The sequence below is a fragment of the Ictidomys tridecemlineatus genome, chromosome 15 (genome assembly GCF_052094955.1).
Source record: "Ictidomys tridecemlineatus isolate mIctTri1 chromosome 15, mIctTri1.hap1, whole genome shotgun sequence".
NCBI lineage: Eukaryota > Metazoa > Chordata > Mammalia > Rodentia > Sciuridae > Ictidomys > Ictidomys tridecemlineatus.
The window spans coordinates 48,597,946-48,620,943 of record NC_135491.1 but is presented as its reverse complement, the minus strand read 5'-3'; the positions used below and the strand labels follow the sequence as shown (position 1 = coordinate 48,620,943).

General features: G+C 48.2%; 1 protein-coding gene and 1 non-coding gene across 2 annotated transcripts; one reads left to right on the top strand and one right to left on the bottom strand.

Moving 5' to 3' along the window:
• Positions 1-21,117, bottom strand: LOC120887931 (uncharacterized). The gene is made up of 5 exons (XM_078032914.1): positions 21,028-21,117; positions 20,325-20,815; positions 12,644-12,674; positions 8,620-8,757; positions 1-8,465 (listed from the first exon to the last, which is right to left on the bottom strand). Exons 1-5 carry the CDS (start codon positions 21,115-21,117, stop codon positions 8,439-8,441), a joined length of 777 nt encoding a protein of 258 aa, XP_077889040.1. The 3' UTR covers positions 1-8,438.
• On the top strand, positions 20,848-20,920 carry Trnam-cau (transfer RNA methionine (anticodon CAU)). The gene has a single exon. It is a non-coding gene; the product is annotated as a tRNA-Met (tRNA).
• Positions 21,118-22,998: the final 1,881 nt, after the last annotated feature.

Sequence of the window (22,998 nt, the reverse complement as noted above, 5' to 3'; positions counted from 1 at the left end):
TCATTTTTACATGTTTTATTTCCATTTACCAAAGCAGAGTCCACTAAATCATTGTGGGTTACAAGGAGCTGAAGACAAGAGCCTAAAAATAGAACATTGAACAACATTAACGAAAGTTTAAACCAATAACCTCACGGCATTCCCACACCCCTTCCTGCAGCCCGGAGAGTCACTTCTTGTTCCATGGGATCTTGGGTGAGCAGTCTGTGCCAGGAAGCTGTCCTCTTCTGGGTTAAAAAGGGCTCCGACTCCATCCGCTGAAGTGGCACCATCTAAGGAGCCTGTACCCACAAGTCTGTTCACATGGGTCAGTTTGAGGTGATCCAGGCACCCGTTTACCATGAGACTCCAGTCATTTATCACTGAAGACACACACAGGCTGTAGCTGTAGCTCAGCAGAGCCTTATCAGAGTGGAGCACAGCAAATCCCCTCTCTGTGTGTCCCCTGAGAGTAACAATGTTATAGGCCGTCAGGGCCTCCACCAATCTCCAAGGATTTCCCGAAAAATATACAATTTCTAAAACACGTTTTAATATTTATGGATCACGTTTTGTCTGTGTAAATGTAACCTTGGGCAGGCTGAGCGTTTCTTTTGACAACTCTTCTCATGCAGATCTTACCACTGGAATATACTGAACAAACCTGATGGCTTCTAAACTGAAAGAACAAATCTTTGTGATTTTCCAAGACCCCACTGGGAAATCCCAAAGATCATTGCCAGTGTAAAAAGACACCCTGTGGTTTCCCCTTCATTTCTTTCTGATTTGAGAAGGCAGCATCTGAAGAGCTGTCATGGCTGCCTGGGAAACGGGCCTCGGTTAACCATTTGGCTGATAACAAAACATGTCAAAAGAAACAGACTCAAGGGGATCGAAGATATGTGTCCACATAATAACTTGCACACAAATGTTCATAGCATTCTTAAAAGGAGGCAGAAAAAGCGGAAACAACCCAAATGTGCGTCAACTGATGGAGAAATACAACATGGTATATCCATACAATGGAATATTATTCATCCATAAATGGAACAAAGTGCTGGTGCATGCACTGACATGGACGAACCTCGAAAACATTATGCTAAGAGGAACCACATACTGCATAAAATATGTGGCATAAAAGGCCACATGGTGCACAATTCCACTTATATGAAATGTCCAGAATAGGCAAACCCATAAAAGACAAAGTAGATTCGGGGATGCCACAGGTCAAGGAGGGAAGGGAGCATGAAGTTTTCATTTTGGAAAATATTCTGGAATTAAAATTAGATAGTGGTAATGTTTTCACAGCCCAACAATACACTAAAAACCACTGACTCTTCCAAACAGAAAATAATAGTCTTAAAAATAAAGGCCTTATGGATACATGGACCGCAAAATAAGTAACTTAGCAGAGAACTATACATATAGTTTGCTCCTATGTGAAGATTTTTTTCTTCTAGTTGTTAAGTAATCTGTTCTAGGACATTATAATTCCACATAAAGCACCAAAAAGTATCTGGTAAGAAACAGAATCTCTGCCATCCAGAATTACCTTTCATATTATAGGCAACAGTATCAATAACCAAAGAGGCAATTCCACCAAACCTGAGCAGATTTTGCTACAATCGAATGCATTTCATAGCTTCTTGACACAGGTATTATAAAGCAACACAAATTAAATTTACTTTCTAAGTTTAGTCCTTCATGGTGCCCTTTCATATTGTGGAACAAAAAGCCACCTAACTGGGACAGGGAATCTGCAAGGTAAAAACTATTTTCATAATAATGCTAAATTGTTATTTACCTTCGCTTGCAATGTTACCATTGTTGCTATATTCAAATGAATGGGGAAGTATTTTTAAGTGTTTCCGTTTTAATGTCTAATGCAGCAAATATCAATAGTTTTAACCCACATAAACAAAAGCTCTTTGGGCAATCTCAATTAGTTTTCAGTGTGCAGAGGGGAGGGGCAAAGCTTAAAAACACAATGCTGAGAAAGAAGAGAGAATAAGAACTGGTAAAAATAATGCCGTCTATGTGAATCACAAGCACCTAAACAAACAATGCTGTTTGTTAGGTCACTCAAGGAAAGCATCACTGACATACCTCAACGGTCGCCCACAGTGGCAAGAGAATGAGGAACCCAGCTTGAAGGGAATAAGAGGAGAGAGACCCTACCTGGACCTGGACCATCAGTGGGGATCTGCCAGGACCCATGGAGCATGCTGAGCTCACCCCTCGGCACACCTTCTCCAAAGGAAAATTTTCACTGGCCACCCTGCCACGTTGCCCAGGCCAGAGTTGCCACTGTAAGAGTCCCTGTCCAGGGCTCCCAGCATCACCACCTTCCCGAAGGTGCCTCAGCTTGGAGGATTTTCTCCAGCAAGTCACATAGAGGGAGGCACCAAGGATGAGGGTCAGCCCCACAGGGAGCAGCACCCCAGGAAGGCAGGCTGATCATTTACAGACCACCTACACATTTGTTCAGTTGTGGGGACAGGGCAGGAATGCTAGCAGGGTGCGGAGCATCACAGGTAATCAAAAATAAGAAAAAAGCAAGAAGCGCTGGGCTGCACCAGCAGTGCTCTCACCCTGTTCAGGGGACATTTTAAAGATTCCAACAGTGGGCAAGCCGCAGAGCCCATGGTGGGGAAGATGGAGGAAAATGGGACTTGACAGGGTCCCAAAGACTGCAGAGTTGGGGGCCAGAAACCGAGAGAAGAAAGCTCTTCCACAAGCACAGAGCTAACCCGGAGGTCAGAGCCACCAGATCCCAACCTACTGCTCTCAGGTGCAGGCAGGCTCCGTCACTTAGAAGAAACTGTCTCCAACACCACATGACCCACGGGTTTTTGCTTAACCCGTGCCCTTGACCAGAAACTCATTTGGTCCCGATGTGAAGGTGTGGCTGTTTAGCAACTTATTTATTGGAGCATTGCTAACAGGCCATGCACCGTGTTCCACGCACACTGAGGGCTAGCACGGTCCTATCTGGCAGATTGACAGGTCATGTGCCAGCGTTCTTGCCTTCTTGAATCCCAAATGAAATGCCCGTCCTCTCGCCCTGCTCCTCCTGTTTAGTAAGAAAACCCCTGAGTCTTTCCGGTCCTGCCCGCTCCACTCTCCCCTCCACTCCGACCTTTCTGGACCACTGGTTCTCTTGGACACCAGCTGTTCTTCCCCTCACTGCCCTCAGTAATCTTCTAAGAGCACACTTCCCACTGATGCAGCCCCTCTTCAGAACCAGAAATTGATTTGTAGGGCCCAGGGCTAAAAGACACCGAGCCCACTGCTTCGAAAACCCCCAATCTCAAGATGGCAGCCACAGAGCATTAAGTCAAGCCTAAGGCCATGTGCAGGGACACAGGGTCCTCCAGCAGGCCCTGCCCCTTTTGAACAAAGAGAAAGAAATGAACATATCAAGCGTCAGCCGGGGGCCCGAGTCAGCCTGTGGCTGTCAGCATATCATGAGCAAGGGTGGGGACTCTCATCACCAACTGCTCTGAAAGTGACCCAGAATCTCACCACCTCCCTTCAAGGGGAAGGATACAATTTGTCAGAGCAGAAATCGCAAACTGAACTAAGTTAAGGAAAAGCAGGGTTTCTGAATACTAGTTTTAAAGTTTTGAAGAGTCCTTCCTGACCACAAATCCCCCCTCCAGGGGTTCACTGCAGCTAGGATGGCTCTGAAGGTACAGAACCCCCTTCTTGCTGCTCCTCTGAGATGGGGACTGTAGGGACTTGGTGGATGTCACCCGAGGCTTCCTGTCAACAGACAGAAAGGAGAAGCCAAGAGGATGCGAGCTCCCAGGTAGGCAGCAGAGGAGACCCCTGTTAAGTCCTCAAAGGAAGGGGACGGCTCTGGACTCCCTTCCCAGTGTGACCTTTCTCAGGCTCTGGTTTCATAGTGAAGTCAGCAGACTCTCCTCACAAGATAGGAAGTCTCATCAGAGCCTGAGCAGTTAAAACCCCAACCGGTTCGTGCTGAGGAGCTGAGGAGGCATAGGCAAAAGCGTAGACAGGGAAAGAAACGGCCCAACAGGCCCTAGGCCACAAGTTCTGGAGAGCTAACCCCCAGCCAGGGCACCCCTCAACCAAAGAGAGACTGGAGGGGGGGGGGTCCATTCACCACCCACGTACACACCTTCCCCTAGCATCCAATGCACCACAAGTCAGAAAGCAATTGAACACCAGGGTGACAAAATTCGAAGTCTGACAAGTCATATCATGATCCCAGGACAAAATATTGTCTGCCACATTTCAAAATGGGCAGCCCCGTTCCCTTCCCAGGGGAGAGAAGAGCTCTCACTGTGCCATCACAGGAAGAAAAAAGAAGGCGGGCAGCCAATGTTCTATCAAAAACTCAAGAGGAACCTCACAACAAGCCTTCAGAAGGCCATCAGCAGCAAGTCATGGCTCTGCAAAACAAACTGAGTCAAGAAAAAAGAGAGTGGTTTGAAAAAGATGCGGCCTTCCGTCCCTAATGAGAGGGGTCGGAGCAGGCAATTGATGGAGGAGGGAGGAAGGCGGGAAGAGGCCAGGCACGACTTGCTGCTGGTCAGTGCTCATCTGGAAAATGAAGGTAAAACCATGAGGCCCCCCCGAGGCCACAGGCAGCAAGTCATGTTGGTGGACAGACAGTTGGTCAGGAAGGAGAAAGAGAAGAAGCTGCTTGAGGAAGTGAAAATGCACAAACATCAAATCCCAGAACTGGATAAAATCGAGAGCAACAGAAAGGTCTTGTAGAATGCACAGTCCTATCTACAAGGAACACCCGCAGACCCTCCTTCATGGCACAGGAGGGTGAAAGAGCTCTGGCCACACCGAAGGTGGCAGCTGCCAACCCCAGGCACCCTGCAGGTGAAACCAAGAAACAGAGAGATATTTCCACACACTGCACCCCCCCTCCCAGCAGCTCCCAGAAATAGCAGCCATCAGAGACTTCCTGGGAGATGCCCTCACCTCCAGAGCATTCTCCTGGCCCAACCCCAAAGCAGGGGAGTCTCCCCACCACCACTCACTGCCTGAACCATGGAATCTCTCCTCCTGCTGGAGGAACCCTGTCTAGACTGGAGGCCCCAACACCACTTCCTAGGGCTCAGCAGAGGCCCCACCACAGGGGCAAGAAACCCTTCTCTTCTACAGAGCTAGACATCACAGGCTGCCCATCCCTTCCACGAGTCCCATGATCACCCCAGGGCAGAGATGCCCGCCCCACCAGGGGACGTCCTGTGCCTCCCCTTCTGCTGTTCCCTTAGACCCTTCGAGAAAACACAATCTCTCCCTAAATAAGAACTTCTGTTTCTCAAGAGGGTACAAGGCAGACCATAGTCTAAGGTCTGGGGTTCCAAATCACTGTTTTGACTAGTATAAGGACCGCCCCCCCACACACACACACAATAAAACTACTGCTTTCTGCTGCTGACCAGTCAAGATGCAGTGTCCTCAACCCTCACTGGGAGCTTAGCCTAGACTGAGTCTGGCGCCTGCTGAGCAAGCCTGAAACCCTTCACCTCTGCAGGTAAGTGCAGAAGAACCTCTGTGCCAAAGTGTCACAGGGGAACCAACTCTGTTCCCAAAAAAATGGCAGATCTGGGGCCAATCTGACCATCAACTCCCTCAGGTCCTCTGCATCTGCCCCTGACTCTGCTAAGTGAGAAATCATGAGATTGGGCCTCACCCACAGAGGATGAGATGTTTTCCTGCTGAAAACACAGCAAGCAAGAGACTGCACACTGTTCACAATTTAGACCACAGTGATCCTCGGGGGTGTGAGCACAATTTTAAGAAATATAGTCTCAAGAGATATCATTTGCAATGAATTCCAAACCTGATATCCAAGCCCTGTGGCTACCATGCTCAGATGGGAAGCCAGAATCTCCAATACCACACGTCAACGATGACCCGCAACATCAGTCTGCATTGTGCAGCACTCAACCTCCCAGCATCGTTGCAAAGGGAGTCCCAGGTTAACAGCCACACCTGCTCTGCAGAGAGCCTTGCAGGCAGCACTGCTGAGGGGGGCACATGCCTAGCCCAACTCTAGATGCTCAGCATCCACTATGTCTGCTGGGGCACAACCATTGCAAGGTGATATCGTTGGAATCCTAAGCACCAAGGGCTCAGGATCAACTGCACAAATGATGACCCAGGTCTACATGATCAAAAAGGAGGCTCAAATGATCATGCTCATTATTGAAGCATACCTTTGAGAGCTTCTCTCCATGTTGATTTTTACACCTCGGGTCATCAACCAACTCAAGACAAAAACTAGTACCTGGTCCCCTTACGCTAGGACCTAGTGGTGCTTCTTGTTGCACCAACAGCATGTCCAAAGCTTGCTTCCATTGCCCTGTGCCAGGCACCAGAGGCAAACCCAACAGTGAGGAACCAATGTGCTGGCAAGCCCACAGCAAGAGGACCACCCCGGAGCAAGCTCCATGAGGGATTCAGGAAAGAAGCTTCCCAAGTCTGGGGAGACACTCTTCACTCCTGAGCAGCAACACATCCTTGAGATGGAAACTACGCGGAGATCTTAGAGCTGATGTTTAAGAAGTCAAACAAGAAGAGCTGAGCCAGATTTGTCTTCAGAGGTTGACTCAGCATAACAACAGAAATTGCAGAGATACTCATCATGTGATGCCCCCAAATGAAAGCCCAGCCCTCCCACCCAGAGCAATTAGGCCCCCTCCTACAGAGCGGGGACATCAAAGGCTTCCACCTGTATCCTGTGAAGACTTCTCCTTAGGACCCACCTTTGGTGTCTGTCTGAATCCGGGTCCACCAACGCGCTGGTGTATGATTAAACAAAAATGTATTCACCACAAAAGAAAATTGCCTCAAGATCTTCTTCCCCACAGAATTCACGGGTTCATTTTAATCATTAGCTCTTATTTTTACCCAACAGTAAAGGACTGCAAGTTTTATGTTGCATTTATGGCTGTAAAAAACCTTCAGGTTTGCTCAACAAGAAATAGAAGAACTTGGTTTCAGTTGACTCAGCTGCCCAGCCTGGTGTAGGAACCAGTACTTTATTTCAAACAGGGCTGGGGTTTGTAAAGTCTGTAGTCCTTCAACTTTGAAAAACCCATTTCCTGGGACTGCAGTGAGCCGCTCAGTCAGTACATAGAAGCGGAGATCAACAAGTTCAGAAAAGAAATCCCACTTCAACACAGTGCCCGTAACCACTCACAGAGAGCGCAGCACACGGGCAACGTGGTAAAGCAGCAGTTCTCCATCAGGGTGACTTTGGCCCCCTCACCCCTGCCTGGGAACATTCAGCAAGGTCCAGAGACAGTTCTCATTGTCAAAACTAGGGAAGGAGTGGGGGGGAGGTGCTACTGACATCTAGTGGGTAAAGAGAGGGATACTGCCAATCATCCTACAATGCACAGGACATTTCCCTACACCAAAAAATAATTGGGCCCCAAATGTCAACAGTGCCAAGGCTGAGAAAGGCAGGTCTAGAATACAGGCACCTGAGATCCCTTGAGATCCCCTGGACATCCAATCTGAGTCATCACCCCTCACATGAAGCTTAGACTTCATCCCTAGGGGGGGCATATGTGTACCGTACCTCACACACCGAGAGGAGCTTTTGGGTGTGGGTGGATTCAACAGTTTCTTATGAGCAGTCATGAACACCTCTCAATCTCCAACACTCAAAAGATATTGAGGTCAGGTACTTTTCAAAGGAAGTATGCCAACTACTTTTTTTTTAATCTTTATAAATAAAAGGGACCCTGTTCAAAAGAACTGTTTGCACGTATTACCTCATTTAAACCTCACAGCCATCCAACTGGGTTGCGACTATTATGATCACCATGTGACAGAGAAGAAGGGGGTTACAGAGAAGTTAAGGCAACCTTTCCAAGGTGACACTGCTAGTGACTGGCAGGGCTGCAGGAATGGCTCCAGTATTCCAGGTTCTGAGACATTCGTGAAACCCACTGGGCGGCCACCCTGGGAGTGCCCTGGCCGCCCCTGCCCACCCCCCACACACCCTTGGCTTTCCATCCAGCTCACACAGTGAAATGCAAGGCTGAGCCTGGAGGGCCACTGAAGATACCTGGTCGGTCCTCACATCCTGCCGCCCAGCTACCAGCTACAGCTGCTCCCCCAGGCAGACATGGAGAGATGGACATGACCGTGGACGACAGCAGGCGCCCAGCAGAGGCAGCACCCTCCACGGGCCTCGGGGCTTTGCCGGAAGCTGATCACTGCTCTGAATCTCTCACAGATGCAGGCGTCCCCAGGTGCAGAGCTGGCTCACGGCTCCTGGTAGGAAGCCTCCAGGTCCCCGGTCAGCTCCTTCTCATCCCCAAACATACTCACAGGTGAAAGGGACCAGCACACCGGTGGCCGATTCATGGTGAGCGAATCAGCTCCGAGCCCCTCCTGGTGTATTTACCATCACCAACCTGCCTACTCAGAGCCTGCCAGGAGGTTTTCTGTGCTCCTCAGACAGACCAGCAATCTGAAAACACCTGGAAACGAATGAGAGGAATTAATGACCAATCCCTGAGGCTTCTGTATTTTTCCTCCATTAAATCTTCTCTCGGTTCCCTCCATCTGTGCATCTGTTTCCTAGTAAGTGACTAGTCATGGGCCAGACAGGATCATACTCATGCAAGAACCAACCTGATTTTCCTCTGGCTGGACACTGTGGCTTGAGCCCCAGAGGCCCATCCTCTGTCTTTGCACCCCGATGGCCTTGGAAAGATTATCTGATTGCTGTCGAAAGCCACTCAGCATGACGCCGTCACATCTGTCAGAGGCCTGTGACAATCAAAAACTGCATTCAACCAAACTGTGTTCAGAGGCGCTTTTTACAAATAGTTTGAAAACACACATGTTCAAGTCTTTTTGTTTAACAGCAGCCAGCCAGCTTTATCCATGTCACCCATTTGCTAAACCGACTTTTTAAAATGGGTATAACAGTATTGTGAAGTCAAACTCCCAGCACCCTGCTCCTCCCATCAGCACCCACAGCTGACGTGCTTCCTTCTTTGGGTATTTTTTTTACTGTTAGGGAGCAGTCATGTCGTCAGAACCAGTTTGTCATGCTGCCTGGTACAATTCTGATACCTAGCAGAAGAGGTCTGCTTTCGGGTGTCCCTTAGGAGGACCCTAGCGCTTTCCTGGGACTGGGAACCTCAACCCTACAGTTGAGCACAGGTGACTTTTGGAGAGAGGGATGGGAAATGCTTATCTCGAGACCAGGCCCAATAGTGAAAGAAGGTTGATCCCCTTGATTCTGGTCCCTTTCAGGGCAACATGGGCCTCCAAATGCTCAGGTCCAACACCTGCATCCCATTGCCTGACAGCAGCACCACAGCCAGGATGACTGAGGTCACTCGGCATCCCAAAACAGGCTGGAATAGATAAGCCCCACCCTTTGATGGGAGAGAAGCAGGCGGGCGGGCATGATAGGCAGGGGCAGAGGCACTGAGGTGAGGACTAGCTAGTTCTCTCGGCCCATGCCACTTTACCTCATATCAGACCCTTCCAGCTCCTCATCCCATGGAGGGCAGGTTGCACAGAGAGGCATCTGCCTGTCCCTGCACCCTGTGCAGAGAGGAGCCAGCTGGCTGCCAGAATTCCACATCCTATCATCAGGACTTGTGGGGAGATGGCTAGGAAAGCCAAGGCGGGTGGCACCAGAGTGCCCTCTGCTGGCTAATTGCTGAGTGACCCATACTTAGGTGTGTTAAGATTTCTGTGGATGCTGCTCAGGAGAGCTGCGGGTTGGGCTCCAGGCATATTCTCTGCTTCCACTCCACACCACCCCTTAGGACTCCCTGGGACTCCCGCCACAAGCCAGGCATGCTCCCCCTACTGCCTCCCCAAACTTATCTACTCAGCAGCACCGATTGGTGGCTTTCTGCGTGCCAACCACTGGGACCTGCAGTTTGGGGACCAGAAATGAGCAGACACTGTTCAGGCCCCCATGAGGTTTCCTGAATGAGGCTGATGGCCCAAGAAACCTCGAGGCAAAGATGTGATGGAAATGAGTGCAACGGGCTGGGCTGAGGCAGGTGCCGGAGAGAGAAGGCATTTCACTTCCCCCTTGTCCCAGCTGCTTCCTCTTCCCACTCCCTAACTCACCGTGAGCCACAGCACCTCTCCACCTGGAGAACGTGCCCGTCTCACCATACCAGACCTCCCTCTGGCCAGGTCCACATCTGGTGGGACTCCTATGATCCCCTCAGCACTCAATTTTATTTTATTTTATTTTATTTTATTTTTTGGTGCCAAGTATTGAACCCAGGGTTACTTAATCATTGAGCCACATCCCCAGCACCCCGCCTTTTTGAGACAGGGTCTCACTAAATTGCTTAGGGCCTTGCTAAGTTGCTGGAGTTGGCCTCCAACTTGCAATCCTCCTGCCTCAGCCTTCAGAGTCGCTGGGATTGCAGAAGTGCACCCAACAGCACTCATATCTTCATCCTGCCAATAAACACTTCTTGGTTTCCTGGATCCTACACAAGGCTGTCCCCAGTCTGGACATTTGAGAATTCAACACATGGGAAACATCTTAGGCACCAGCTTCAGGGGACTCGGCAAACTCTAAACCGCCCTTTCCCCCTAAGAAAGAGAAATTGTCCCTAGAGGTAGGGGTGGGGGAAGAAACAGTGCAAAGGGGTTGTGCCTGGTGAAGTCGCCTGGGGGAGCCAGGGGACAGAGCAAGTTCCTTCTGTGCCATTATGGCAAGGAGGTGGGGGTGGGAGAACAAAGCCCACAGGCAATGGCATTGGATTTGCCTCAGTGATGGGAAGGAGTATTTAGAGCAAAGGTTTGGAGCAGGAGGCTCAGCACTGTCTGTGGGACAGTACACAGTCGGTGTGGTCAGGGTGGGAGGAGGGCTGGGGCGCTCCCATTAAGGGGAAGTCAAGACTGAGAACAGGACAGGGATGTGATTTTAAAAAGAACTGAAGCGTAGGCTGGGGATGTGGCTCAAGCGGTAGCGCACTCGCCTGGCATGCGTGCGGCCCTGGTTCAATCCTCAGCACCACATACCAACAAAGATGTTGTGACCGCCGATAACTAAAAAATAAATACTAAAAATTTTCTCTTTTTAAAAAAAAAAATTGAAGTGTTCTTATAGATACTCCTGGAGCAAAATTGTCTCTACTATTCTGTGGTGTCTCTGGTATCAACCAACCAAGGGCAAGAAGGGGTGGCCAGGGTAGCCCAGGCACCATGGCTTCTGGGGGGCCCCTCCCAGCTGGGCTCACCTCCCCTGCTCCTAGGGCTCACTAGTTCTTTGGGCAGAACTCCTCCCCACCCCCCAGGTGAGCAGGCAGGCAGAGCCTGCTGACCCAAGGCCCCAGGGAACTTCAACAGGGCTCCTGAGAATGAATTCGCGGCTTCAAGAAAAGGGCAGCAGCAGTGGAGAATCATGGGTCCAGGGGCTGGGTCTTCACCATGACTTTGGCGCTCGTCCATTAAAGGACTTTTTAGAAACACTTTTTTCTCAGTCTCCAAAGGCCTCTGCCAGCCACCCCAGCCCCTCAAGTCAAGACTGTGGTCAGCTCCACAGGCTTCAGTATGAGATTCAAAACTGAAACAGACCCGTCTGGCCCTGGACAGTGTGGATGCTGGGGTCTGGGGTCCAGCCAGCCACCCTTCCAAGGCCCCTTCTTTCCTGGATCATCCCTGAACATGATGGAGTTTTCCTCACTCATTTGCGACATCCCAGGAAAACAGGACTGAAGCTCCTTTAAAGAATTATATTCAGTTCCAGTGCAGAGGAGGCACTCATGCGTGGCAAGGTGGGTCCTGGGGTCACAAGGAAGCCCATTCACCATGGGCAGCAGCATTATTTTCTTTATTGTTTTGATGATTCTTGTCTCTAATGGAAAATGAACTTTAGGTTTGAAATGTGTGCACAAGGTGACCACAAGGGGGCAACAGAGACACAAAAAAACCTTCTCCTGAAAACAACTAATTGGTCTTCAATTCTCTGTCAGCAAATTCAGATTAAATGTGCCTTGGATGCAACCCTAACATCAGGTTCCTTACAGTCTCCTCCAGGTGAACTTTTCTTTAGAAATGGAGAAGGGGAGGGGAAGGAGCTACACCTCAGACCATTCTAATATTTGGCTAGGGCTGAGAACCACTGAGCTAGACCTTTGTAACTCCAAGTTCAGTTCCCAGGCAACCAACGTCACCTCACCTAGGATTCACTTAGAAATGCAAACTCCTAGGACCCACGCCAAATGCACTAACCAGAATCTGCATTTTAACAGTGTGCACATTCAAGTTTGAGGAACTTCTGGTCCTAGTCACTGAAGAGGAAGTCAGGACAGTCTGGTCCAATACCACATCTACACTGTATGAATGCAGAGATCAAATCCCAGAGGAATCCATTTGCTGATGGCCACTGACCATGTAATGGAAGACTCAAGACCCTGACTCCCAGTCCAGTGCTCTTTCTCCCACACCACTTCTGCCCCTCCAACCCCAGAACTGGACTTGGGCACAAGATGGTATCAAATGGTGACAGGAGCTTGGCAGCGTCTTGCAATCTCCCCCAGAGCAGTCAGTGCGTGGCCTGTATCAATCCCAGGGATAGCTATGATCCCCGTCCCTGGCTCAAGGAGCTTTGTTAGTTATAACTTAGGACAGACACACATGGTCTCAGCCAAATGCAGCCCCTCACCTTGAGCCGTGCTGTGGAATCATCTCTAAACCTAGGAAAACAGAAGGGAGGAAAGCATCAGTGTGGATTCATGGCTGGGGAGAATTCCTACAGGTGGGGCTTGTGCAGGAGGGTGGGTTAGAATTCCCTGGTGGAGGGACGGGCCTCATTTTGAACCAAAAGAAAAAAAGATGGATGAAGGGTATTAAAAGAAAGGAAAGGGATCTGCGTGGCCAGGGCACAGGGAAAGGTTGGAAAGCAGCGGGAGACACAGCTGGGGTGGGAGGGAGGCTCAAAGCACAAACAAGGCCCTGAAATCAGGCAGAGAACTTTGGGCCAGGGACATCTGACTCACACCCTGGACTGGAGGCCACAGGGATCCATGGAAAGTGTTGGAACTGGAGGGGAGTCTGAGCTCTAGAGAGACCTTCTAGGATTGGTCCTGTCCTGGATTAGACACGGCATAATGGAGGAAGAGGATGCGGAATCCTCTTGTACTGGAGCCCAAGAGGAGTGTGAATCAGGTGACTGGCTCAAGCGTCTCTCTCTCCTCCAATGGCTTCCAGTGTGACCCTACCCAAGACTCTCCTGTGTCCACTCCATGACCCTCAGGCCACATTCCCCCCCCTCCAGAATCCATCCTCAGACAGTTGTGGGAGCAAATGTCAAGTTTTTGTTCCAAGTCTTCTCTATTGATCAACAGACCACATTTCCAAAGGTCCATATGGATGTCTGTCTTTCCCCAAAACTCAACCAACCCCAATCTCTGGACCCTGAGTCTAGCCAGAGCCTTGGGCAGTTCATCCCTACTCCCTCCATTAGGGCACTAAGTTCATTCTACCCAGAAGTCCAGCCCTGGACTGTGGGATTCTGGAGAGCAGGAATCTGAGCTCAGTGTCTCTCACAGACCCGAACACAGCAGATGTAGGACTTACCTCTCTCTCCACCTGGCATCCCCTCCCAATGACCCTTGGTCTGCTCACAGCACTGTCAGTCATATCCCTTGGCCGATCTCTCTCCAACTGTCTCCTCACTCCAACGGTCCTCTCTGCTTATAGCCACCCCCAACTGCCTCCTAGATTTTTCCCTTCCCCCACATTCCAACAGACCAACTGCTCACCCCGCCCTTCAGTAAGCCTGGTCCAATCTCTGGATCTCAACTGCCCTCTGCCTCCTACTAGTCACATGAGACACACTGTGTGTCCTTCCAAATGAACCACAGACTCCATGGGGGCAGGACCTGTGTCTCCCTACTTTTTATCCCCACAACACGAATCCCAGTACTTGGCACCAAAAATAATTTAAAACATATTCTGAAGGAAGGAATTTGGGCATTGAGTTTAAAGCAAAAAATATCTGATTCGTAGGGAGCACTTGATTTAAAAACATATCGTGCTGGGCACAGTGGCGCATGCCTATAATCCCAGTGACTCAAGAGGCTGAGCTGAGGCAGGAGGATCACAAGTTCAAAGCCAGCCTCAGCAACTTAGTGTGGCTCTAAGCAATTTAGGGAGACCCTGTCTCAATAAAAGAAAGAGATGAGGTGTTGCTCAGTGGTTAAGCACTCCTGGGTTCCACCCCTGGTACCAAATAAATAAAAAAAGCGTTTAACACAGATGTATTTCCTGTCATGGAAACCCTCACACCCTCAGCCTAGCCCCTTGCCAAGCTCAAGTCACTTTGCCATGTTTTTATTTATTTATTCCATTTCCATGAAATGTGTTTATTCATTCAAATATTTCTTGAGTAGAAGAGATGTGGAAGGTCACCTAATCCAGGAGAGTTTATACCTAAATGCTGGAAATGCCTAGTGTGTTGAGAGCGTCATCTCTGCCCATTTCCAACTCTTTCTGAATCCGAATCTCTGGAGTAAGGGCGGCAGACTTCTATTTTATTCCTTTGCTTTTTAATTTTTAACTTTTCCTTTCAAAATAATTTTCAGATTTACAAAACAGTTATGAACATAGTAAAGTTCCCATAGACTCTTCACCCAACTCACCTGTAACACGCGACACTGATGCAATGATTGAAACCAGAAAATGAACACTGATAAGCTACCTCATCTACCGACTCCATTCAAATTCATCCAGTTGCTCGTCAGTGTCTTTCCATGGCCCAAGGCCCCCCTGAGCTTTTTAGTTCTGTGTAATATCCGATGTCTGGCAGGGATAGTCCTCTTGTATTTCTTATTAAATGAGATAATGCCTTGAATAGACAGATCTAGATCAATCTCAATATCTCATTATAGAGTATTGATCAATTCTTTTTTCTTTAATTTTTAAAGTTAAAAACAGGTGTTAAGTTTTGTGATATGAGACCTTATGAATACATTTCCTAGTATTAGTCCAACATGACATCCCTGGAATATTCCACTTACTCATGGTACGTTGTTTTCTTAATATAGTGTGGGATTCTGTTTGATAATGTTTTATTTTGCATTTTGCCTTGATTTACAAAAGTGATACTGATTTTTAATTTTTTAAAAAGGTGTGGGCATGTGGCTCAGTGATTAAGCACCTGTGGGTTCAATCCCTGGTACCCACTCACTTAAAAAAAAATTATGATCTGAAACAATTGGTAGATCACTGGAACTATTTGGTCTTTGAAGTTCACATAGAATTTCATTATGAGGCACTTCAAACAGAGACAGTGTAGAAAAACTCTTGTCACCCTCATCCTACTTCACCAAATAGCAATATACTGCCAAACTGGTTTATTTATACTTCCTTACCCCTCTCTCTTACTGATTTTTTAAAATGGTTTTGTATTAATATAACAATGCAATAGAATATGATTTTTCCATAAAAATAATGAAGTATTGACACATGCTACAACCTGTCTGGACCTTAAACACTTTATGCTGAATGAAAGAAACCAGGCACAGAAGACCACATACCGTATGGCTCCATTTATATCAAGTGGATTGAAGAGGCCAACCTATAGGAACAGGAAGTAGAGTAGTGGGGCCTAGGGGTGCAGGGAGAGAAATGAAGCCTGACTGCTACTCACTATGTTTTCCTTTGGGGGGGGGGGGGTGAAGAAAACATTCTAAAACTTATGGTGGTGATGCTGCATTAGACTTTACAGACATAAAAACCACTGAGGTGTATGTGGTAATGGGTGAACTCTACATGAATTATGTCTCAATATGCTTTTCTAAGGTGGGGCACACTGGGAAGAATTAACATGGAAGATGAATCAGGGAAAAGTGTGTCTCAAATGAAAAACAAAAATGTAGAACTATACGGCTGCACCTTTAGCAGTACCACCCCCACCGGGCATTGCTACAAGCTGACGCTGGGTCTTTAGGACACAGGTTCCAACACCCAAGTACCTAAAGAAGAAACCATAGCTCTGCAGGGCTCTAAAACCGGCCACTGTCACCCCAAACAACATTGTCCATGATTCCTTCTTCCTGTGGAAATCAGTACTAACAGGGCTAAAAGAAATCCAGTTTTCCTTGACTGGTTCTCTTGCTATTTGGATTATGTAACACTTTTAACAAGCTTATATATTCTTCATGCAAGATTTGATTTAGTGGTAGTACTAATCATGCCCATCTACTATGTCCCAACCTCATCCTATGTCCTTTATATAGGTCCACCCCACTGAACCCTGTAAAGTCAGTGCCATTTTATGCCCATGTTTTGAATTTAAAAATGGAAGCACAGAGATATCAAATTCCCAAGCCCATACAATGAGGGATGGGTTCAGGAGGTCTTGACCGTAGCCTATCTGGCTTCAGAACCCACACTGCCTTCATACCTTGAACCACCCAAGAATAGACACTGCACTTGGAAGCTAAAAAAGAATAAACCAGGAAGCCTGTACAAAGAGGTGAGAACCAGGCTGGGCCAGACATCTCCACAGCAATATAGGACTGGGGGTAGGAGGCTCAAGGAAAACCACCCTGACCCTAGGATTTGATATCCAGCCAAGTCAGCCCTCAAGAATAAAGTCCACTTATCAGTGCTTTTGATCTTGCCCAAACACAAACAATGCTGTTCCTCTGCTGCTGAGCCTCAGGGAGTGCTAACTGTGGGGCAGGGGGTGGGGGTGGGGGTGGAATATGCTATCAACAGATCTGCAGACAAAAACCAAGTTCTCCATGCCTCCATTCTGCAGAAAGGTAATTTTTCCAGGTCAACACCTGCATCTTTCAGAGGTGACTTGAACAGTGGGGTTCGGGTGGCCTAGGAGTTGGGTGGCAGAGACACAGGAAGAGTGTGAGGGATGAGGAGTCCAGGGCTGGCAGGCTGCCCCTGGGATGGGCTCCTTACCTAAGGGGGTCCACATATGAGTTACAAGCAGAGCTCTCTGTGACATGCAAGGGGCACAGGCTGAACTGGGTAGCTTGGAAGGCCTGATCCAAAGTGAGACGGTATGGGCCTGAGCACATCTGGAAGGTGGTCCCGGGCACCTCGAACCTCAGCTTCCTCTGCTCTCTTTGTCCTCTTCTCTTCAACCACCACCCCAACCCTCAGAAGGGGTCACTTGAACCCCAAACTGGCCTCCCAGGGTTCCCATTTCACCCAGCTTGGGACCCCACGCCTAGCCCCTGCACGCTCCCCTCCCATTTTCCCCAGGCATCCCTGGTCCCACCAGCCCCAGTCCCAGGAACCCCCCTTCAGTGGCCACCCGCCCTGCTCTATACCAGGGTAGAGCTCATCAAGGTCCAGGGGAGCCTGGAGGAGGTCAGTTCCCCCGTATCTTCCTGGCAACACAGAGAAATGCAGAATGCCACAACGGAGGGGCACAAGATCCCCACAACCCAGCTTCTGAGAGACTGCACTTTGCCACTGGAGGCTGAGCTCCCAGGGAGAAAGACTGGGGACACAGGACACTGCCTCCAAACTCTTCTGCTGTGTCCAAGTAGTTGAAGAGAGTGCTTGGAGCTAAGGCTGGCAGAAGGGACCTATAGCCTCTTTCACCTGTCCATTAGAATGCCCAGGTGACCCCTGTCCTTTGCACCCCCTGGTGCCTGGCTTTAGCTAACAGGAAAAAAATGGGGGGAGCAATTGTCCTTCCTCACCCAGAGATTGATCCCCAGAACGTAGTGACTTCAAGGCATCCTAAATACATTGGCATATTTTGAACAAAAATTTAAGGGCATCTTTTGAGCTCATCAGGGTGCAAAACAGGAATCAGCCTGAGGAAATGTCTGGGCTTGAATAAATCAAACCCAACTCTAGTAGGGAATCTGCATGTTCATTTGGAATCAGAGGAACAAGGGAAAATAGCAAAGATGTCAAAAAAACCCAGAATCTATAGAAATATTACAAGACTTCACACGAGATTTAATAAAGCATTCCAAGGTGAGAAGAGCTTTAAAGAATTTAAATGGAGAGAAGAGACACGCAGATCCAAACTGTCAGAATCCAATATGAAAAGAATGCTGCAGAATGCAGCGAGCCAACTTTAAAGACTCCACCAAATGCCCTGAGCCATCTCAGAAAGTTCCAGAAGTCCATTCCAGCAAGACACAAGAAGATGCCTTCTGAAAGATCACACTATGCCCGGGGAAGAGCTGAAAGACCAGTAAGTAATAAGAACAGTATGTAAAATAATGGTGGATGACTTTGACCAAGTCTCTGTTTACCCACGGTGGGAAACAACAAGAATACTTCCAGGAAGTTATATCAGCCAGGCAACACCAGGAAGAACTGGCAAGGCAGACTAACAGCACTCACTAGGCAAGGTCAACACCCTTCTGAAAAATGAATGTAGATCCCAGCTGTGCAGAGCAAAGCGATCCTAGCAGCAAAAGAAACACAGGTTCTTTAAAATGACACCGAAGGAGCACACCAGTGAAGCACGGGCTAGAATAAAACCCAAGTATTGAAAGACATTTATTGACTTCATAGGGACAATGCTTTCCTGGAAAATCAACATTAAGAGTCTGCAGGGTCTTAGTGAAGACCATCAGCAAACGTACTGTCCCCAAAACAAGTTTATTCAGTGAGGCAAAAACCAGGAAGTAAGGCAGCAAAATCTTTCCCCAAAAGAAATTAACCCAAATCCTTAGACCTGGGTAAAACCCAGAGCAACAGAAAGGTCTTGTAGAATGCACAGTCCTATGCAGACCCTCCTTCATGGCACAGGAGGATGAAAGAACTCTGGCCACACCGAAGGTGGCAACTGCCAACCCAAGGCACCCTGCAGGTGAAACCAAGAAACAGATATTTCCACACACTGCACCCCCCCTCCCAGCAGCTCCCAGAAATAGCAGCCAACAGAGACTTCCTGGAAGATGCCCTCACCTCCAGAGCATTCTCCTGGCCCAACCCCAAAGCAGGGGAGTCTCCCCACCACCACCCACTGCCTGAACCCTGGAATCTATCTTCCTGCTGGAGGAGCCCTGTCTAGACTGGAGGCCCCACTACAGGGGCAAGAAACCCTTCTCTTCTACAGAGCTAGACATCACAGGCTGCCCATCCCTTCCACGAGTCCCATGATCACCCCACCAGGGAGACCACCACCCCTGATATCGGGAGAACATCCTGTGCTTCCCCTTCCTTCCACCTGCTGTTCCGGTAGACCCTTCGAGAAAACACAATCTTTCCCTACATAAGAACTTCTGTTTGCCCAAAAGGGCACACTTGAACAGAGGTTTGGGGTTCTAAAAACCGGTTTTGGCCAGCATAAAATCTACTCTCACTCCTCAAACTGTTTCCTCCAATAGGCTAACTAACTGTTCCTTAGTTCAACTGTTACAAGCTCTAAAAGTATAGATGGAATGCATGACAGCTGTCCCACGGCTCTGCTGGGCAGAACTGGTACCCCCTCAAGTGGGAAGGGAAGCCACTCTCCGGACCCACAGGGGTCAGTGCCCTTTCCTCACTGAACACCTGCCTTCCCCCACTGAGTCTATCCCAGAAGATGGCAGCAGAGTGTGGTTTAAAGGAAGGACCAAGAACCTTCCCTTAGGCATCCTTCTGAGAGGGTGGAATGTGGGGTGGTGAGGCTGGCTCAGATCCTGTCCCTCCATCACAAAGGTCCCAGTCTAATGCCTCGGGGAACAATGGAGCACCACCTGAAGCCACAGCACGTGCTAGTTAGACGCTACGTGCCCTGGAAGAGCAAGGAAGAGAGAGCCACAGTGAAATAAGGGAGCCCGAAAAGAAATTGGAGAGGATTAGTCCCACCAGGTATATTAAAATATAGTATTACTCTAATAAAAACAAAAGGAAAAATTCACAAGGGCTTGGAGAGTGAAAGAGAAGAGGCATCTCAGGTCGTCACCTTACCCCATAGCGATTTGGGGGTAAATGGGATGGGTGAAGATTCCTTGGGCACCCGTCCCTCTGGGCATCGGTAGCAGAACTGTCCCTGAAGGAGCAAGGAGGGAATGACACCACCATTTCTGCATTCTTTATTCTTGTAGCCTTTTCTTAGAATTTTTAAACTCTGCTCAGACAACGTTCAAGGGCGACTCTTTCGCCCTTCAAGATGAGGTGCCCGTACAGATATCGAGGAAACGAAATCATTATTTGAAAGAAAAGAGATTTAAAAAAAAAAAAAAACATGGAGATCAGTCAGCAAGCCCAAGATAATCATTTCTACTTCAGGCACATCCAAGAGTCTCCCAGACCTTCCCTTGTCACCTCTAACTCACCCCCATTCCCACCTCGACCCCCACCCCCGGGCCTGGGCGCGGAGACTGCGCGTCGCCGCCCCCGCCCCCCTCCACCAGGGCACCCACCGTTCCTGAAGGTGGGGTGCCGAGGCTGAGCTCCCGGGCGACCTGCCCCAGCGACCACCGCGGCCAAGGCTGAGCTCCCCAGCTGGGCCGGCCACTCGCACGTGCCTCCTCCGCGCGCTCCCGCTCCCGCCCGCGACCCTTTCCCGAAGCCGGGCGCGAGTTCCCGGCGCCTCCGTGGCCGCCGCCGCGCTCGCCCCTCCCCAGCCTGGCCCCACTCGGCCGCGCCCGGCGTCCCCGGTAACACAGGGACCCCCTCCTCCCGGTGACCCGCGGCGCGCCGGGAGGGTCCCCTCGGCCGTGCGCCCGGCAGGTGCAGAGCAGCCGGGGACGCAGCTCTCGGGAAGCCCTAACCCGAGCAGGTCCCCTCCGCCCAGGGCGCTCCGTTCCGGAAAGAGACCCTCCTTCCCCACGTGCCTCCCTCGTCCTCCCCCCTGCGCCCGGAGTCCTCTCCCGAGGCCGTTTGGCGGGCGGAAGGTGCTGCTGCATTTTCTCTTTAGTAATAAAGAACAGCCTCCCGCCAGCGGCCCTCTTGGCGCAGTGGGCAGCGCGTCAGTCTCATAATCTGAAGGTCCTGAGTTCGAGCCTCAGAGAGGGCACGGTCGTTTTGCCTTCCTAAAATCTGAAATTTGGAGAAAATAATAACATTAACGTGCGATGCCACCCAGTAAAGTAGTCTTAAGAGGGAACAGGCTCGGGTTCAGACTTCCAAATCCCGCAGCCCCCAAGAGCCAATCTGTGAGCCGCGGGTGTAGAGAGTCCCTTTGCAGAGCTGAGCGTTGGTACACACCCCCATGACTGTCCACCCTCCCGCCAACCAGCTTCCAGCCCAAAAGATCCGGTGGTAGGCGTTGTCCCTAGGTGGTTTAAGAGAGCCCCTTGGGTTGTGTCATTGATGATGTCCGAGCTCTGAGCCTTGCTATTGTTGACCTTTTCATTTTTGATAGTTTACAATTAGATCGAATTGTTGTGACATTCTTTATTAGTATTTAGAAGTACATTTCTTAATTTCCAAAACAGGGAAATTCTTAAGTTTTCTTATTTATTTCTATCTCAATTGCATTGTGTTCAAAAACATGTATTCTGTAAGAATTAAATCTGAATTTCTGTCAATATGAGGTCGTTTGGTAAATGTTCTGTGGAGTGGACTATGTATGAATTCTGTAGTGGTTGTGTGCATTGTTCTGAATTTTCAAATCTCTATCCTCATGAAATTTTGTTTGTTTCTGTGAGAGGTACATTTGTCTATTTTGTCAACTTTTCTTTTATGTATTTTGAGGCTCCTATCAAGAGTATTCTTCAAACCCAGGGCTAAGGTCATGCTAGGCAAGTGCTCTACCATTGAGCTGCAACCCCAGCCTGAAAGCAGAGTTCTTTTATCTTCCTGCTGAATTAAAACCTGAATTAAACACATATAAAGTGTTCATCTATATCTCAAATACTGGTTTTTGTTTTATATATATGTTGTCTAGTATAATACAGTGACATTGGTTTTCTTTTAGTGTACACGTGAAATATTTTTCATAGTCTTTTTTGTTATTCTTTCTGTACCTTTATGTTGTCTCATTTAAAAAGTTATTTTAATTCATTCATACAACCTCTATCGATTAATTGAAATATTTGCTCATTTACATTTAATGTAATTGCAGATATATTTAAATCTACCTAAGTTTCTCCTTTTATTGATCTGCCCGTTCTTTGTTGATTTTCTTACCTTTGTGTTCTTATTAGTTTGGATATTGAACACTTGTTTAATATTCTTTTTGTAATTAGCCTAGAGATTATAATACTACTCTTTGACTTATCAACACTACTGTTAATTGGGGCTTTTACTTTTTTCTTTTTTCCAGAAAGGAGTTTGTTAGAATTTCTTGGTCACTCAAAATTATTTCCCTTCAAACTTATGTGACTTTGTTTTCAATTTCAGTTCTTCTGGACATAGGCCTAGGAGCAGAATGGCAGATCATATGATAACAATATGTTTAGCATTCTGAAGACTGCCAAACCATTTTTCAATGTGGCTGCACCATGTTGTTTATTCTTTCATCCCTTGATAGACATTATAAATTTTGGAATTCTTTGTTGCTATGGCCCAGAAGAATAGATTTACTGATGGCCTCTACCCACTGTTTATTTTTAAATGGATGCTAATTGCTTATATTACTTTGAGGAATACCAGTAACAGCAGAGGTAGGCAAACTACCCAGAAGGACAAATCTGTCCCACTGCTTCTTTTTACATATGAAGTTTTATTTATAAAACTCTTACTCATTCATTTATGTATTATCTGTGGCTGCTTTCATGTATTTTTATGTATTATCTTTCTGCTTTTAAGCAACAGAATTAAGCAGTTGCAACAGAAAGTCACACAGCACAGACTAAAATATTTTCTACCTGGCCCTTTAAGAAAAAGTTTAGTGTTTCTAACACTAGAGTAACATACAGACCTCAAAACTAATAAAAGTTCAAATACAGGTTTATTTTCCTCCCATGTAATAGTCCAAAGTGGGCCTCTGCCCTGCCTTCGATGCATGAAAGCATCCTGCACAGGATGCTTCTGCCTTATGATTGTAATGCCCTGGGGTCTTCACCTCATTTATTTGAGCTGGTAGAATGAGAAAGTCTCTGGAGGGGACAGGACATTCTGCCTCTTTAGGCCTGGCCCAGAAATGGTACA